Source organism: Falco rusticolus, chromosome 3, assembly GCF_015220075.1.
Source record: "Falco rusticolus isolate bFalRus1 chromosome 3, bFalRus1.pri, whole genome shotgun sequence".
Taxonomy (NCBI): domain Eukaryota; kingdom Metazoa; phylum Chordata; class Aves; order Falconiformes; family Falconidae; genus Falco; species Falco rusticolus.
Window position 1 is genome coordinate 65,523,638 of NC_051189.1, and position 18,175 is coordinate 65,541,812.

Sequence of the window (18,175 nt, forward strand, 5' to 3'; positions counted from 1 at the left end):
CTCGAGCTAGTTCTCCAGCAGGATTAATTTATTATTAATCTCATATCTGCTATTTTGAGAAAACTTCTTCTTGTAAAATAAAGTAGCCTATGGAGTTCCTATTATTATTAGCAAAATAATAGCTGATGAAGCAACCTGATGCTCTCAGGAGACAGATATTATTATAGTAATTATACTAATGAGTAAAACGAGGCACAGAAAGATTAAGGCCAAATTCAGCTGCATATAAATTGCCCAAGGTCATGGAGTAATCATCTGTATACTAGGAATAGCACAACAAAACAAATCCTGAATCATAGTCAATTACTTATTCACAGTAGAATTAACTTCTGAAAAAGTTATTTTTCACATGGTTTTCATCAGTCTATGGAACTACTGTATCATTCTGTACCTCTTGTCAGGCAAGGTCTTCCTCTGTTTCAGCAACGGTGTTCAGGAGTTCTTTATATCATCTGAGGGAATAGTTCAGGCTTTGTCTCTGATGAATAAGAAACTTCTTTATCAATGATTTATAGAGGGCACAGTGCTTTTCAGAGAACAGGAGAATTATAAAAAGTAATAATCTGAGAGGTGATCAAAAATTCTCATAATAGTCCTAAAGTTACTCTGTAAATCCCTCCTGTGCTTTTTCTGGTTTGGCTCATCAGGTACCTGTTGGCAGTGCAAAAAAAGTCACCCTTTGTCTTAATTTTGCTTTTTTTCTCTGCTTCTGTTCCTTTGTATAAAGATGACAGATTTTGTAACATGAAAGTGATTTATAATAATCACTCTGTGATTACACTTAGAATGAAGAAAACAGATATTGAAAATATTCAAATTCATATTTAAATACAGACACTTTTCCAAGTATAAGCTGTCTTTTGATATATATTAATCAAGGCCTGTCCAGATAGGGGTTGTTTATGATCCTTTTTTCTCTCAGCTGTGGGTTGTTGTCGTTGTGTTACTGATATATCGTATGATACCTGCCATGCTAACAGTTTTTATTTATCAACTGTGCAGGAATCTGTTTCAGGAGAAATGTAAGACAGTAGTACAGACCTTGGACTGTTCATTTGACATTATTCCACGTGCTACAGTAGCTTTATTATATAAAGATGTGCAGCTACTACAGTAAACAAAATAATGTCAAGTTAACATACTGGCAGAGCACACCTCATTAGCTCCCAGATTTTCAAACCATTGAATATATAGGATCAGAAAATTTGGCATTGGAAGGGTCTGCTGGTGGTCAGCTCACCTAATCTTCTGTTCAAAGGGATAACATCAAAACTAGAAGTTACCCAGGGTCTTACCCAGTCAATCGTGAATACCCCCAAGGCTGTAGATTATGTGTACTTATTCCAGTGCTTGGCTGCTGTCATTGTGAAGATTTTTTCCTTAAGTCTGTCTCAAGTTTCCCTTGCCACAGGCTATGACTGATGTCTCTTTTCCTTTCACTGTACATCTCTCGGAAGAATCTTCTCTACAGCATACCTCTAAGAAAGAGAAACTGGAGTTAGATTTTTCTTAACTTTCTCTTTCTCATGGCGAATAAGCATTAGAAACTTAATCCAGTGTTGCTGATCGTATTCTGCTTCTTAGAGGTTCTGTGCCAGGGCCCAAACTTGAAGACTCCATGAATACAGCTGAACTTCCAAATGTGGCTTCACAAATGCCAAATAGTGGGGAAGTGTGACTTTCCTGGACCTGCTGGCCACACTAATGTGGTCCTGTATGTGGTTAACCTCTGTCACTGCACATGTACACTGATGATTCACGTTATCACCTATCACCACTAGATCCTTTTGGCAGAGCTTTTACCTAGCAGGTCAGTCCCCAGGCTGTACTCTTGCACTGAGTTGCCCTGACCTGGTTGCAGCCTTAACATCTGTCATTGCTGAACTTCATGAGATTCCTGTCAGCCCTTTCTGCTTTGCTGAGGTCCCTCTGAATGGAAGCCCTCCTTGTATGGGTGTTTGACTGCTCCCCCTAGTTTGATGTCATCCTCAAATTTGCTGAGGGCAGATTCTGTCCCACTGCCCATGTTGATAATGAAGGTGTTAAAAAGTATTGGAACTGACCCATGTAAACTGCAGGAATAGGTTTTTCAAAAATGTTTCAGTTCTGCAGTATTAGTCAGCAAGTGCTTAATGAATATTTTCCATGCTATGGTAGGAGCATACATCACTGTTACTTATGACTGTCTCAGGGTAAAAGCTGCTAGTCTCATCACATAGTCAGTCAGTCAGTCAGAATCCATTTCCATAAAGGTAGCTGCCAGGCAAGATTCATATGGCTGCCTGTTGAATGCGTATCTGTACAGCGTCTGCGATTCAAAATCTATTGACAAATCAGCATTGGTTCTCGTTTATAAAATGAAAGAACTTGTGGTCTCTTAGTTGTTCTTAATTGTTTCCTTGCAGGACACAGTGGTAAAAGTTGCAATTGCTACTAGCTGAGAGATTTTGTAAAATCATTTGTAGAATGGCAACATTTCTGTAATGTTTCACACATATTGTTAAGTGACCACCTTTACATACATTTTATATTACATGAAGAAAAAAAAAGTGATGGGAGTTGCAGATTTCCATGACAACAAGTATAATTCTATTTCCTTGGTTTTGTGAAGCTGGAATTTACCAGCACAGAGGCAAAGGATTGTTCTATTAAATGGCAACCATGGATTTCAAAAGGCTTGAGTTAAATGGCCTGTGGTCACATATCTACAATCTCTACTACCAAGCAACTTTTGCCAATGGGAAAAAACACCTGTTATCATCTGAAAATTAAATTAAGTGGAAAAGGTTGCCAGTTGTAGAATTTATTAGGCTGATGCAATTGTGCTGAAAGATACAGCAATTTACAAACATTTTTCTGTTTCCTGCTTTCCAAATTGGTTTCCTCATTTGCAGCTGGTTTTGCTACATTAGTAAACCAGCATCCATAAGGAAGCAACAATTTCATTAGCTTCTCCTATATGCAGAAATTTGGACTGTGATTTGGAGAGTCTTCTCTCTCATTTTAAGTTGGTTTTGAACCACAAAAAAAAATATTTCCAAAGATACATTATGCATATTTATTTAGGAGTGTGTCTGTTGCTTTTAAATGATTGCTTATTGCAATTTTGAAACTGAGCAATGTCAAGAATTCTCTGGCTATATCTATCTATATACATGATCAGGATGTGATCCCCATGGTGTGAGCACACACAGTGGAAAAGAATAGCCCTTTATTTTTATAAACCAGCTTCTCAGTTGATTTTATATTTTTAAAAGCCCACTAAAGGCAGTGGAGCTACTGAAGTCAATATTAAACGAAATATAAATAAATTTCTTTAAAATAAACTAATATGTTTTTGTGTCCATATGCACAGGCATATTTTTTTAAACCCCTCTCAAAAATATAGTATATTTCAAAGTTAAAACTTCATTATTTACATTCATGTACATGCATGTGCATTGCACATGTATAACTAGCCCTAGTATATATGATTCAAGATGCATGTGTAATGTTTAAAAGTAACTAGTAACAAGGAAGAAAATGTCTTCTTTTAGAAGGCATTGAAGAGTCATCTAAGAAGACTTTACTATATGATAGTAATTTTTATGTATTCCGGGTTTTTTTATTATTTTAATTGAAATATTCTTGTATGATATATAAAACTTCTGAAAATGTCAGAAAGTAAAGGTCAGCAAGACTAGATGTGTTACTGAATACTGGAGTCACACACTGATAAGCTTAATAAGGAATATTAATGAAAAGTTATGGATGATTATTGTTTCAGGAACTATTCAGAAAATTGTCTTACTGTCATTTTATTAAAGTTCATTGGTACCAGCGATGTCTATATATTGAAATGAAGTAGCTAAAAGAAATGTTGTTTCCACAAATATGTGTAGTTGGAAACTACTGATCTGTTTCAGACAATAGGAGAAAAACTTCATGAGAAAGCTTGTGCGGTCCAAGGCATTTGCTTTATCAGAAAGAAAGGAAATCAAATAACTGTGCAGTGAATACTTAACAGTGATTACAGCTTCCCACCCTCCCCGCCCCACCCCCCTCCACTCCACCCCCCCCGCCCCCTGCCAAATATATAGGTAAGCCTCAAAATTCCAATATTTCAGCTTACTCATGTAAGATTCTCCCAGCTGAGGACATTCTGAGCTCATCCCTACATCACATTTCTTGCCACGTGCTAGAAAGAGGTTTTGAAGTCTGTTTTCCACTGAGGGCCATTTTTTCATGCCCTGACTTTTACTATATCAGCTTTAAAACTGGCCAAAGCACCATCTGTGAAGTCAGAAAGACTGTCCTTCCAGTACTCTCAAGTAAAATACTGAGCACTTCAACTGTCCCAAATACCTCTTTAAGATATGTTGTATCTTTTGGCAAACAATACCATGGAAAAAAATGGCATACTTTGAAATCTTCTCCAAAGCATATCAGGTTGAGGTCAGACACAAGCAGCTTTGTCAGAGAGATGAACACCAGCAGAGAAAGGACAGTGAAAAACAAACAGATAAAGGAGGACAAGACTTTGTTAAGTTGGCACTGATGGTAAGCCTCACTATTTTTAACTTTGGCTTGAAAACCTCATGAGACAGAACTTTCTGGAATACCATAAATTGCAGGTTTAATTCCCCAAAAAACACTTCTGGTGAAGTATACCAGCCTTTCTGGACAGCCTGTTTCTTTGACCTCTCCAACTGATGCATTTCAGTTCTTTTTTCCCACTACAACTTATTTATCCCTACATTGTTCAGAAGATAGAACTGACACTCTCCCTTTTCAGTAAAATCTTCGCTATAATTTTGGAGATGCTAACCACAGACGGTTGAGGATGGAAGGGACCTCTGACAGTCATCTTGTCCAACCCTCCTGGCTCAGTCAGAGCCATCTGGAGCTGGTTGCCCAGGACCACATCCAAATGGCTTTTGAATATCTCCAAGGTGGGAGACTCCACAGCCTCCCTGGGCAACCTGTGCCAGAGTTTAGTCACCTTCATGGTAAAAAAGTGTTTCCTGATGTTCAGAGGGAACCTCCTGTATTTCAGTTTGTGGCCATTGCCACTGGTCCTGTCACTGGGCACCACTGAAAAGAGCCTGGCTCTGTCTTCTTTGCACCCTCCCTCAGGTATTTACTAACATTGGTAAGATCCCCCTGGAGCCGCCTTTGCTACAGGCTAAAGAGTCCCAGCTGTCTCAGTCTTCCCTCATAGAAGAAATGTTCCAGTCCCTTTGTAGTCTTAGTGGTGCTTTCCTGGACTCTTTCCAGCATGTCAATGTCTCTCTTGCACTGGGGAGCCCAGAACTGCACCCAACACTCCAGCTGTGGCCTCACCAGTGCTGAGTAGAGAGGAAGGATCACCTCTCTTGACCTGCTCACAACAGTCCTCCTAATGCAGCCCAGAATACTGGTGGCCTTCTCTGCCACAAGGGCATCTTGCTGGCTCATGTTCAGCTTGGTGTCCACCAGCACCCACAGGTCCTTTTCTGAAAAGCTGCTTTCCAGATTGGTGAACTCCAGCGTACAGTGGTGCCTGGGGTTGTTCCTCCCCAGGTGCAGGACTTCGAACTTCCCCTTGTTGAACTGCATGAAGTTCTGGTCAGCCCATTTCTCCAGCCTGTTGAGGCTCCTCTGGATGACAGCATGGTCATCTGGTTTATCACCACTCCTCCCAGTTTTCTGACATATCTACTGAGGGTGCACTCTGGTCACTCATTTTTATCATTAACGAAGATATTGAACAGGACCGCATCCAGTACTGACTCCTGGGGTACACTGCTAGTTACTGGCCTCCAACTAGATTTCATGCCACTGATCACCACCCTCTAAGCCCATCCCTTCAGCCAGTTTTCAATCCACTTCATTGAAATGGGCTGCTCAGCCAGCCCATACTTCAGCTTCTCCATGAGGATCTTAAGGGAAACAGTGTCAAAAGCCTTCTTGAAGTCAAAGTAGACAATATCCACTGCCCTCCTCTTGTCTATCAAGCCAGTCATTTCATCATAGAATAGTATCAGATTGATCAAGCATGTCTTCCTTTTGGTGAATCCATGCTGACCAGTCCTGACGACCTTCTTATCCTTCACGTGCCTTGAAATTATTTTCAGGATTAGCTGCTCCATCATCTTCCTAGGGACCAGAGTGAGGCTGACAGCCTGTAGTTCCCTGGGTCCTCCTTCTTGCCCTTCTTGAAGATAACAGTGACATTGGCTTTCCTCCTATCCTCGGGTACCTGTCCCAGTCGCAGTGTTGTTTTGGCAAACCAAGTAACATCTCTACCCTACTGGCTACTGTTAACTCCTTAAATCAGTGAACTCCTCCAAGCCCTCACATCATTGACTTGTATTTTATGTCACCTACTAACAAACACTCATAATGATGCACATAATTCACTGCTTGTTTTTCAAATGAGACAAAGCTGAAAATGAACATTTCAGTGATGAACTGCTTGAGATGAATGACCCCTAGAACATATCTTTGAAGGTTAACTAATACTCCAGAGTTTAAACTGATCAGTATTAGTGCATCCTATGCCACATGCCTTCACTTTAAGCATTCATGAGTCAACGTGATAAATAGGACTGTGACTGATTTCCATTTTTTACTTGAATACAATGTGTAGGCATGTGGTGTTATTTTGGATTTTGCTTTTCAATTCTAGGTGTTTGTTTAAACTGATCAGTATTAGTGCATCCTATGCCACATGCCTTCACTTTAAGCATTCATGAGTCAACGTGATAAATAGGACTGTGACTGATTTCCATTTTTTACTTGAATACAATGTGTAGGCATGTGGTGTTATTTTGGATTTTGCTTTTCAATTCTAGGTGTTTTTTTTTTACTCTGATCCTCCCCATTTCCCATCTGGAAATAGCCATACCTTTAAACAAGTGTGTCAATACTGAGCACCTTCAAAAACCCTAGATTTTTACTTTTAAAACCTGAAGACTGTGCTGGATGATGCTTAGAGAAGTTGATTCATATTTCCACACAGTCTTATCCCCAAATGCTGTATATTTTCAGGTCAGCAAATATCTATCAGCAAAATCTTTTCCTTCATGTTAACCAGTACCTCTCTTTCATGAAAGTTTCCATTTCATGGTAACAAAAAGAACAGTCAATATGTAAATGATGTCTGTGCAATACTGAATTCTCTATCATATATATCATATATATTTATTGAAGAAATTAGCTCAACCTCCTAGCAATTTCTCCCATGTGTTAGACTCCTACCATTTAGTTGTGTTTGTTTCCATTAAGACCTACTGTATAGTCAGGCTTCAAATAGTCTCAGCTCTGTTCATGTTGACATAATCTCCCACATTATTAGTGAATGGTTTTATGCAATGAAAAATGGATAAACTATTTCATATAATATCTATGTATAATACGATGGCTCAAACCTTGTAAAGTTGTAAGAACCTGACCTTCTGCCCTCACAGTAATTAGTATAGTTTTCATAGAGAGAAAACTCCTTTGATGAAAGAAACAAAACCAGTTATGTGACAGAATATGAAGACACACACCTTACTGACATTCAACAAATATAATCCCAATGTGCTGTAATATCCAGCTACTCTTCTCCAACATTAATCCATTCTGTCAGATAACAAAGTGATCTACTATGAGCTTCTTTTAGAGGAAAAGAAATAAAGAGGGAAGGGGGGGGGCGGGGGGGCGGCAAAGAAAAAGACCAACACACTTATGCCAGAAAAGCAGCAAACTGTCCCAATTCTCTCTATATAGTGTGGCCAAGGAGATCTGAGAAAAAAAAAATCCCGTTGAATCTCCTTTCAGAACACTTTTCTTTCACCATTGCTTTATTATTCATACATAATGTTATTCCACCACCAAAGAATAATCATCATCCACCTTGGCACTGCAAAGCGGTGTTATTATTTCAAGATTTTTTCCTCCGTAATTGATCAAGAAACTCTCTAAAAGGTCATAACAAGTTTAGAATAGCTACTAAAAACCTACATTCTAGAAATATATTATAAAGGCCAAAATTACTTTCACACCTAGCTTTTCTATAAGTCTTTTCAGAAGACTTGTGAGGTCATATATTGGATTTTTTGCCAATATTGTGTATTCTGTCAAGACCAGCAAGCTGGATAAAAATTAAAAATAAATATAAATCAGTGCATGGCAAATAAATACTATGCTGATACCTATAAGTTTATATTAATAGTAGCATCTTTAAGTAATGAACACAGTCCGAATAACACTTGACTATTTCCTAAGCAAGCTAAATGATCATGAGCAAAGGGTTATGGGGAAATTATAACCAAAGAGTAATTATTAGTAACATGGCACAAAAGGGAAGAATATTCTCACTGGACTTTCATAGGAATATATCTGCATCCAGTTTTATTAAGTCTTTTCATAGAAGTTCTGGATCAAGACACAAATTAATTATTAGACTTCCAGATCCTAGTTATAAGACAATATAAAGGTGCGTCAATGAAGTGGCAGAATTCAATATGACAAGTTGCAAACATGGTTTGGAACAGCAGAATAAAATTCAACAGAAACATCAGCAAAACACTGTGCTTAAGAAGGAATAATCTGCTTCAACAGTTCTGGATGGGAACTGCTTTTCATAGAACGGGTCTATGTGTCTTCGCACACAAGTTAAACATGGGAGAACAGTATCTGGTTTTTGCAAAAAAAGCAAACATGACACCTTTTCCTTGGTCATTACCGAAAACATTAAAAAAAAAAAAAAAAAGCAAAAAAAAAACCAACCAAAAAATCTTCTTCCTTCCTGCTTATTCTCCAAACTCAGCTGACAGCTGAGCTGGTACCTCAGCTGGTGCTACCTTCCTGATTGTGTGATTCGTAAACTCTAGTAATTTTTCACTGTGGATACAAATTAAATGAATCTGTGCTGTTCCACTGTCAGCTAATGGACTCTTAAGAACTGAAATGTACTTCTTGAACCCTCTTCCTCTTCAACATATAGCACACAAAGCAACCTTCTTTAGAGTTATAAAGAAAAAAATCTAAATTGTCATATGCAATTCATATTTCCAGACTACAATTCTTGTTAGTCTTCTCTGACCTAGTTCTTTTGCCGTTTGTTTAAAGACTCTAAAGAGAATGTGAAATGAGCCGGGTTTTTTAATCCATAATAAACTAATGTATTTCCAGAGCATATCTGTAAAAAGCAAACTCTTTATTGCAGGCTAAATAATTGCATGAATTGTATATTGTCGAGTTCTCCCCAGGCCAAATGTATTTTCTGTCGCCTTCAGTGTTTTGACCTTTTTAATGGTAAAAGAAAATGAGGGAATAATATGCTAAACAGATCAAAGTTCAGAACCCTAATACATTTAACAGGCTCCATTCTTGGAATTGTATTCATTATTGATATCAGAGTAACAAACCTGTTTTAAGTCAATGGAGATGGCCTATGGGAATTAAAATAAAATTTAAACCTAAAGCTTTGTTTCATGAAAGAACAATAATGAAGACTATGGGGAACTACTTACCGCGACACATTAATAGATCTGTTATTTTGTATGTCTATTTTAAACAAATAGTTCTATAAGAATTATAAAGCTGTTGCTGGAAAGAAAAGACTTCATATGACTTGATATTTTGGATATTTTGGATTTGGATACACAAAGAAATGTGATATTCACTGTGTGAAAGGTATCTTATCAAAGCAAAATTCTGGAGGAAACCTAACTACTAGGTTTTTCATATCATATAACAAAACTATGTTTTATATTATAAAATCACAGAACGGTCAAGGTTGGAGGGGACCTCTGAAGATCATCTAGTCCAACCCCCAGCTAAAGAAGGTTCACCTGCAGCAGGTTGCACAGGTTTGCATCCAGGCAGGGTTTGAATGTCTCCAGAGGAGGAGACTCCACAGCCTCTCTGGGTGTTCCAAGGCTCTGTCACCCTCAGTGTAAAGAAGTTCTTCCTCACATTCAGATGGAACTGTCTGTGTTGCAGTTTGTGCCCATTGCCCATTGTCCTGTCACTGGGCACCACTGAAAAGAGCCTGGCCCCGTCCTCCTGAAACTTGCCCTTAAGATATTTGTAGACATTGATCAGACTCCCTCTCAGTCTTCTCTTCCCCAGGCTAACCAGGCCCATATCTCTCAGCCTTTCCGCATAAGGGAGATGCTCCAGTCCCCTCATCATCTTCATAGCCCTCCGCTGGGCCCTCTCCAGTAGCTCTCTGTCTCTTGAACTGGGGAGCCCAGAACTCAACACAGTACTCCAATATTGCCACCAAAAAAATCCCTGATGTGGTTCTGATGTATTCATTTCTACATTTCTTTTCACCCAAGTTCTAATTCCATCATCATTTTTTCCCTCTTAAGTTGGGAAAAAATGTCTGGATTATGTTTTTCATTTCCTGAAGTCTTCAGATTCGAGAAATATTTGTAGCAAGATCATTCTAGGTGCAGGTTTTATTTAATGCTATGTTAATATGTGATATATGTTTAATTTGATATACTGCTTTTACTTTCCTCTATATTTCTATACTAAATACCAAAGATTAAGTTTCATTCATAGATGCAAATCTGCAAAAAAAACCCTCAGTGAAATTGTAGAACAGTTTGGTTTGGAAAGGACCTTTAAAGGTCATCTAGTCCAATCCCCCCTGCAGTGAGGAGGGACAGCTTCAACTAGATCAGGTTGCTCAGAGCCCCATCCAGCCTGACCTTGAAAGTTTCCAGGGACGGGGCATCTACCACCTCTCTGGGCAACCTGTGCCAGTGTCTCACCACCCTCACTGTAACAAATTTCTCCCTTGTGTCTAGTCTGAATCTACCCTTTTTTAGTTTAAAACCATTACTCCTTGTCCTATTGCTGCAGGCTCTAATAAAAAATCTGTTCCCATCTTTCTTCTAAGCCCCCTTTAAATACGAATGGCCACAATCAGGTCTCCCCAGAGCCTTCTCCTTGCTGAACAAGCCCAGCTGTTTCACCCTTTCTGCACAGGAGAGGTGTTCCATCCCTCTGATCACTTTTGTAGCCCCCCTCTGGACCTGCTCCAACAGGTCCTTGTCTTCCTTGTACTGAAGACTCCAGAGCTGTACCCAGTATCCAAGTGGGGTCTCACCAGAGCAGAGGGGCAGAATTACCTCAAATTCATTCTCAGATCAAAGTGTTTATTTCTCCTGTGTGTCTGTGCTACCTCTGCCGTTATGGGCCCTTTCTGTACAGTTGATGCTAATGCATCTGAGCCTGTTGCTCCAGCTCCTGAGGAAAATGTGCCAGTGTTGGAAGCCACAGGTGAACATCGGCCTCTGACATAAGAAGAGACCTATACTCAGAGATGTTGATTTAATTTTGTAAGTGGCAAACAGGCTTAAGGAGATAGATGAAATAATGTTTAAAGATATTTTTTGAACTGATATATTTATGTTAAATTAAGGACAGAAATAAATCTGTGCAGAAAACTGTTGGCCTGCACGTTTCAAGAAAAGGAGAAAAGTTTAAAGGTTATTTACTTGATTTTCCATAGTGAAATATTCTTTGAGTTAACTAATTCAGAAAAGGGTAGAGGAGAAGTCAATTGTTTTTTTCTGAGACATAGTGCAAAAGCAAAAGGGACAAGTATCTAGGATGAAGTCTCTAAATTTCTTTCAGAAAAGGCATTAGCTGTAGACAAGGAGTAATTTTTATGACAGTTCTCAGGAAAACAACAGTGGAAGTAATTGCACTTGATCTGAAGCAAAATACCTGACACACATCCAATTGTGTTAGTACTCAAAAATGAAATAATTGTAGAACTTTGGGTAGATACAGTCTCTAAAAGGGTTTTGGTTTGCATTATTACAGAATAGCATGAGTTCGTACAGGTAAAAGTGGCGCTTTTTTAATTTGTCTTTTTGATTCTGAATGCAGAATCCCTCAGAGTTAATCATTAGCCTGCACTAAATGGTCCAGACCTTGAATACTTTCTGCTCTGTAGCTGGACTCTCTGAAAATGCGGGTTTCTAGGCACAACCTTTGAGTATCACCCTCACCATCCTGATGCCGCACCTGAAATTAAGGGGTTTTCCACTCTAAATCTTCAGACATATCTGATGCTTCAGTGTTGACCCTACCAGATATCACCTGAATAATTTATACTCCACAGCGTCATCATAATTTGTTAGATCTTGCAAATCACTGACCACATTTTATATTCTTTAAAGCCAGAAATACAAAAATTTTGCAGGTAGATTGTTTTTTCTTCTAGACAGAGAAAGCAGCATTTATGTAGGATGCCCCAAGAGGTTGTCAGGATACACAATACTCCATCATTGTTTTTTCTATAGCCTGGTCTTGTCTTTCACTCACATCTGTAGTCCATTGGAGACAGCTGTCTTTAATAAAGTTTACATTCCTCCTGTCAGGTTTCTGTCCTGCAGCTCTTGTACACATGGACATTTCTCATGCAGTTCACAGTTTTGGTTACATTAAGTCCCCCGGAATGGGAAAATTTTCTCTTGAAGGGGTAGCCTGCTACTGGTGATGAGGTGACTCCACTTGAAAGGAGAATTAGAGGTTTAATGACTCTTTATTGCTAAATCTCTACTGTTGTCTCAGCTTCTCTCTTAGCAGAGAGAATTCTGGGTATTCATTCCAAGAAGAAATGTGATTGCAAAGGGGTTTAAGATTTTAGGCATATGCTGACCCGTCATTAGCGTAAAGCTAAAGAAGAGAATAACAAAATCCTGGCAGCAACAAGAACAGCTGTAGATAAAGGACATTTTCCTGTGTTCTAATGCTAACCTCTGCTAATGAACTTATATACTCAAATACAGTTTTGCACCTTTTTCCTGGGTATTCACAGTGCTGATGCTTATAACACATTTAAATTATATTATAAAACCTGTGGTAATTCAGGAAATAGTATCTTCATAACAACATTCATTCCATTTACAGTTTTGAGATTGTCAAGTATGGTTATATATGATCTTCCATTTATGTTTGCTTTGGTTTTTAGCTCCAGACAAGTCTGTCTGAACCAATGACATTATCCAAGTCGATCTCACTTCCTCGTAGTGCATATTGGCATCACATCACCCGGCAGAACAGCGTTGGAGAAATCTACAGTTTACAAGGCAAGTTCCTTACAAGTAAATGCCATGTCCATTAGCTTCTTTCCATTTGACCAAAATTCATGCAAATTGCTTTTTATTTGCACTGGTTATTTTCTCTCCATTTCATTTTATCAGTTGTCAGGAACCTCTGCAGGATTCCCAAATTTACATAAAACAGGTTTCTTTTAGTCGTTTTGTAAACTAATAGTGAAAATTATTCCCAGAATCACCACATAAAGCTGGATAGACAATTTGGCTCAATGTAGCTTCTCAGTAGCTAATGAATGTCAGGTTGTTTTAGTATTATCTTCCAATAAGGCTGTGTATGTGTTTGGGCAACCTCAGGGCACCCAATTAAATCTACATAAAGTGTCGATATGAGTTGCAGGACTAAAACAAAATAATTCTAGGAATGGGAGCTATTCTTGGTGAATTTGCTTGGTGAATCATATATGCAAACTGTTGATTTGACTAACTTACAAGCCTTCTATATATACATATCATCTGTTTCTGTCTCCAGTTCTCTTTCATACGTTTAGATTCTAAGCTATTTGCTTAAGACTTTGAATGCTATAATTAACACAACTTGATGACGATGATGATGATTCACTGCTTTTAAGATGAAATCAATTTGTATCATTTAGGAAACTGAAATTATTGTTACATTTAAAATGTAGACCTTACTATTAATGTTTTCACTTTTTAAGAATAACAACGTACCACAAACATATACCTTTGTGTTACTTGGAAAGAACTCAAGGTTTTTGTTTCACTTCTCTTTTAAATCTGCTTGCATAAGCAATTTACATTTAGAAAGGAGTTTAGAAACTGCTCACAAACAAGAGTACCAAATGCAAGAAAACACAGTATGTTTCCATGAAAATAAGTGAAATGCAGTATATAGATAAAAAACATGAAGTGTTTTGTTTTGTAAATTGTCACATAAATTAAAAACAGCAGGTGAGCTGTGAATTCAGTGCGTGACTCATTAAACAGTACAGCATTTGTTTCTCATCATCCCTCATACAACAAAGGTTATTTCTAAGTTAATTTCTAATCATGGTTATAGTCTTACAGGTCTTACAGTTCAATATCAGTAATGGAAAAAAGAAAATAACCTTGCAGAAGTTGTTTGTGAAAAAAAATTTTACTTGTAGATCACCTTAAAACTATTCATCATATCACTTATTTTTTTGCACGAACACAATAAGAATGAGGGGGGAAAAAAAGTTTTCTTTGTAGAGATGTTAGAGTTTCTCTTCTTATGTTCTTGATAGGTCTTTCCTTTGGAAAAAAGATGGTAAACATGTCATTATATACATGAAGTGAGATAAATGTATGGAACATTGTTTATTCTCTGCAAGGTTTTTGTTTCTTATAAATTACCTTTACAGTCAAGGGAAGCAAAACTTGGTATGTCAAGTAACAGTTTAATATCTATACCAACTAGCTTTGCAGGTCACAATATATTGGAAGTGTATTATTAAAACTAAGAATTTTACTTTTTGGAAGTGTGCAGATTTCACTCTTCCATTACATGGGTCTGATAAATATTTCAGAATTTAAGAATTTCATTTCTCTTATATGTACTATGATGACTGAAACTTGAATTTCAGGAGATACTAATTCTGTATTATCAGTGGGATAAAAAATACATCCAGAGGACAATTTTGTCTCCTCTGGCTGCAAAACTTTTGCATGCAAGAATATTATTCATTATCTGTAACCTTCTGCTGCAATGACTAATTAAATGAAATGTATTTGTATGGAAGCTGAAAGGAGTGCAAAGTATACCTTTTTCTCCTAATACCTGTTCAAGCGCAGCAGAGACCTACTGGTTTTCAAAGCATCAAACCACAGATGCTTCATAGATTTCACTAGAAGGTAGCGAGGAAGAGGGTTGCAAGCATCACTTCAGCCCCCACTTTAGCACAGTAGCCAGCTGAGAGGAGCAGTTGCAGGGGGAAAAATTCACTTGCTGTGATCTTCTCTGAGCTTTAAAAGGTATGTTACACCTTCAGGAGACACTTTCTTAGAGAATAATCCACCAAACACAGTTCTGCACTTCGTGCGTATTTATGACAAAGCTTTTTGCATTCAAGAAATTCAATACAGTCCTCTGAGTATCTCACAAACTATAAAATGAAATAACTAGAGTAGTATCTACCTATATTCAGATTACTATCAGTATCAGTAAAGGAACAGCTGAACTCACTGTTGAAGTGCAGTGTAAAAGTTTTTCCATAGTGGCAATTACTTCAAACTTGCAATCTGAAGTGACTAGAATTTAATTAATAACAGTTGGTGATGTATAAGGAGAAATTAATATGTGCTCATACTACCTTAGATTAATTGGCCTTTCAGGAGATATTTAGCAGTTGAATTTAACGTAATTAATAGTGTGAGTTGATCTGATAATGAATATGCTGTAGAGTAAGAAGGTGGGGGAAGTTGTCATTTGTTTTTTGTTGTTTTTTAAGACTACATGTTATATGAGAAAAGACAATTCAATAAATGGGTGCTGGGTTTATCATCGTCCATCTGCCCATGAAAACACTTACATGTAAAGGCATGAAAAGATTAAAACACAGAATAATAGTGCTAAAGGATCACAGGCTGCACAAAATAATCCAAAAATTAGGTGGGCTGATTTCTCTCTTTATATAGCTTTTCTTCCATTTCTGTCTTCCTTACATTCTTTCAGTTCTTGACTGCACTGTTAAGATAAAAGTAGTAATTTAGTTGTCTAATTAATCTTGTCTAATCTTGTCAATGGGAACAACTTGGTGGTTGGGTCTTACCAGTGGCAGCGTATCACTGCCAGCATTCACTTCAAACGTTACAGTACAGTGCTGCAGGTCTGACAGTTTCCATCTGTGATCTGCAGCCGCTGTAGAGGTTGTGGCATGGGGACTCATTAGCTGACACAACGGTGCCTGTTCAGCCCTGTGCATTGCCTCTCCTCTCCATCTGACATGACATAGGGCATGTGTCAAGCCCCAACGTTGCACAATAAAAAGAAAAGGGGAGTTGCTGCCATGCCAGAAAACAGCACAAAGTTTTTACAGCCACCAGGTTAAATTTTTATCCAGACTTCTGTGTTGCAGTCACTTCACTTAAAATCCACACTGATACCCATGGCTTTACAAATCACAATCCCTCTTTCTAAAGTGTACACATTGGTAATCCAGATCTTGCCTTTAATTACAGTTCAGAAATGAAATAGTGTCCTTACAGATTTTTTTATCATAAAGAAGTTTAAGAAATAAAAAAGGTGTGTATATATATATATATATATATATATATATACACACATATATATATATACCATTTTTTGGGCATACATGAGTAAGGCTTAAATGAATTGTACACTTTCATGAATAGACAGCTCTATAAAGAATTCAAACCCAAAGGAATATAAACATTCATTGCTGTGTTTTGCGGTTCTATACATCAAGTTCTACAAAACCACCAAAATTACTAGCCAAGAGTAAGCTTGTGAACTGAAATCATGGTTAAGGAGAAAAATACAGGAGCCATGTAAGTATGAAAATAAAAACCCCACCCTGTATGTATCTTCATAACTCGTTGTTTATTGTTACTATTTGCCATAAGATTTAGCACTGTTTCACAATATATTAAAAACTGACAAACAAAGCACATGGGTTTTTATACAGCAAAAGATCATAAATAACATTAATACAGCTTTTTTATTATTTTGCGGTTTGGGGGTTAAATTTCTTTAGGATAAAAAAAGATTGCAGACTGAATTTCCAGCTAGCTGAAATTTAGTGTTATAGTTCTCACTCTAGAGAATTTGGGTAGTACACATTTTAAACACAGTAAGTTTGTCTATTATTAAAGAAATAAGGTGAAATAAAATTTTGGTATGGAAACCTGCATTAGCTTTTTGTATTGCAGTTACTGAAATCCCTGAGGAAACTGTGTTCAGAAAATCTATATACAGTGTGGCCTTTCTCCAAAGAATTTAAAATCAATAATCACTTTTAAACACCCCTGTTGTGTTTGAATCTGGTTTGCATTCCTGATTTGGACTTTATTTTTGCTATCCATACTCAAAAGTGATGAACACCTACCCACATAAGCAATCCTGTTCATTTCTATGACAGTACTCATGTGAAGGAACATATATTTGTACAACAATTACACCAGTAGCATCTTACATGTTTTCCTCTTAAAGAGAGCACTTATGCTTTCTTCCACAGTAAATTGCTTATCGCAAGTTGCTTATAAAAAATGGTTATTTGGTCTATCACAAAATGCATACCACATTTTGAGATAAACCCCTAACAAAGTAATTAAATTACACTGAAAAATACTGAGATGCCTCCTAAGAAGACCTAAAGTGACATTTTTAAACTTAGTGAGGAACTTTGAGAAATAAAACTATAGCCTTCAATAAGACATGACAGGCTGGGAGCATGACTTAAGCTTGTAAGTACATATCAAAACCAAACCCAGACAGAAATAAAAACTGGCCTCAATGAAGTCTGTAAGAATTTTGCTGTTGATATACAGTTACCTTTTGTATTTCACACTAAAGACGCAAGAAAAATAAAAATGCTTTTGCAAATCAAAACAAAGGGAAACTGTGGCTCCTCTTTGGCCTTGGTAAACAAGCCTGCATTGCCACTTGTCTTTTGGCCTTGTAGGGTGAGAGCTCACCCTTCTTTTGTTTCTGAATATATTTTAAGTAGAATAACATGTACTATTAACCCATTCAACTAAAAGGATTTGTATGTAAAAAGGAGAGAAAATCATACACATGTTCTCTCTCAGCTACATAAGTTTCCAGCCTTTCCAAAGTAGAAGTTCTGATATGTCATTAAAAGTAATCAGAGAATATTCAAGTTGCTAAATATTTAGAAGGGTTTGAATCATCCTCTTCAGCCCTCCTTAAGCTCATCCTGCAGGAATTTCCAATGGGGGCTTCTGCACTTTTGTGCAAACTGAAGTAAGTAAAATGAATTGGAGAACATTCATCTTTTTGGCATTTCCATTGTTTGTTCATATGCCCAGCAACAGAGTACAGAATCCATTTCCCCATCTAATCTTTTTGCCAGAATAATGTGAATCACACAAAATGTTAGAATATATCTGTTATATAA

At 37.4% G+C, this 18,175-nt stretch overlaps 1 protein-coding gene across 1 annotated transcript in view; it reads left to right on the plus strand.

Moving 5' to 3' along the window:
- Positions 1–18,175, plus strand: part of DOK6 (docking protein 6) — a 253,364-nt gene that overhangs the window by 197,483 nt on the left and 37,706 nt on the right. Inside the window, exon 7 of the mRNA XM_037382000.1 lies at positions 12,950–13,067. Within this exon, the coding sequence (XP_037237897.1) occupies positions 12,950–13,067 (118 nt within the window). The remainder of the gene's footprint in view (positions 1–12,949; positions 13,068–18,175) is intronic.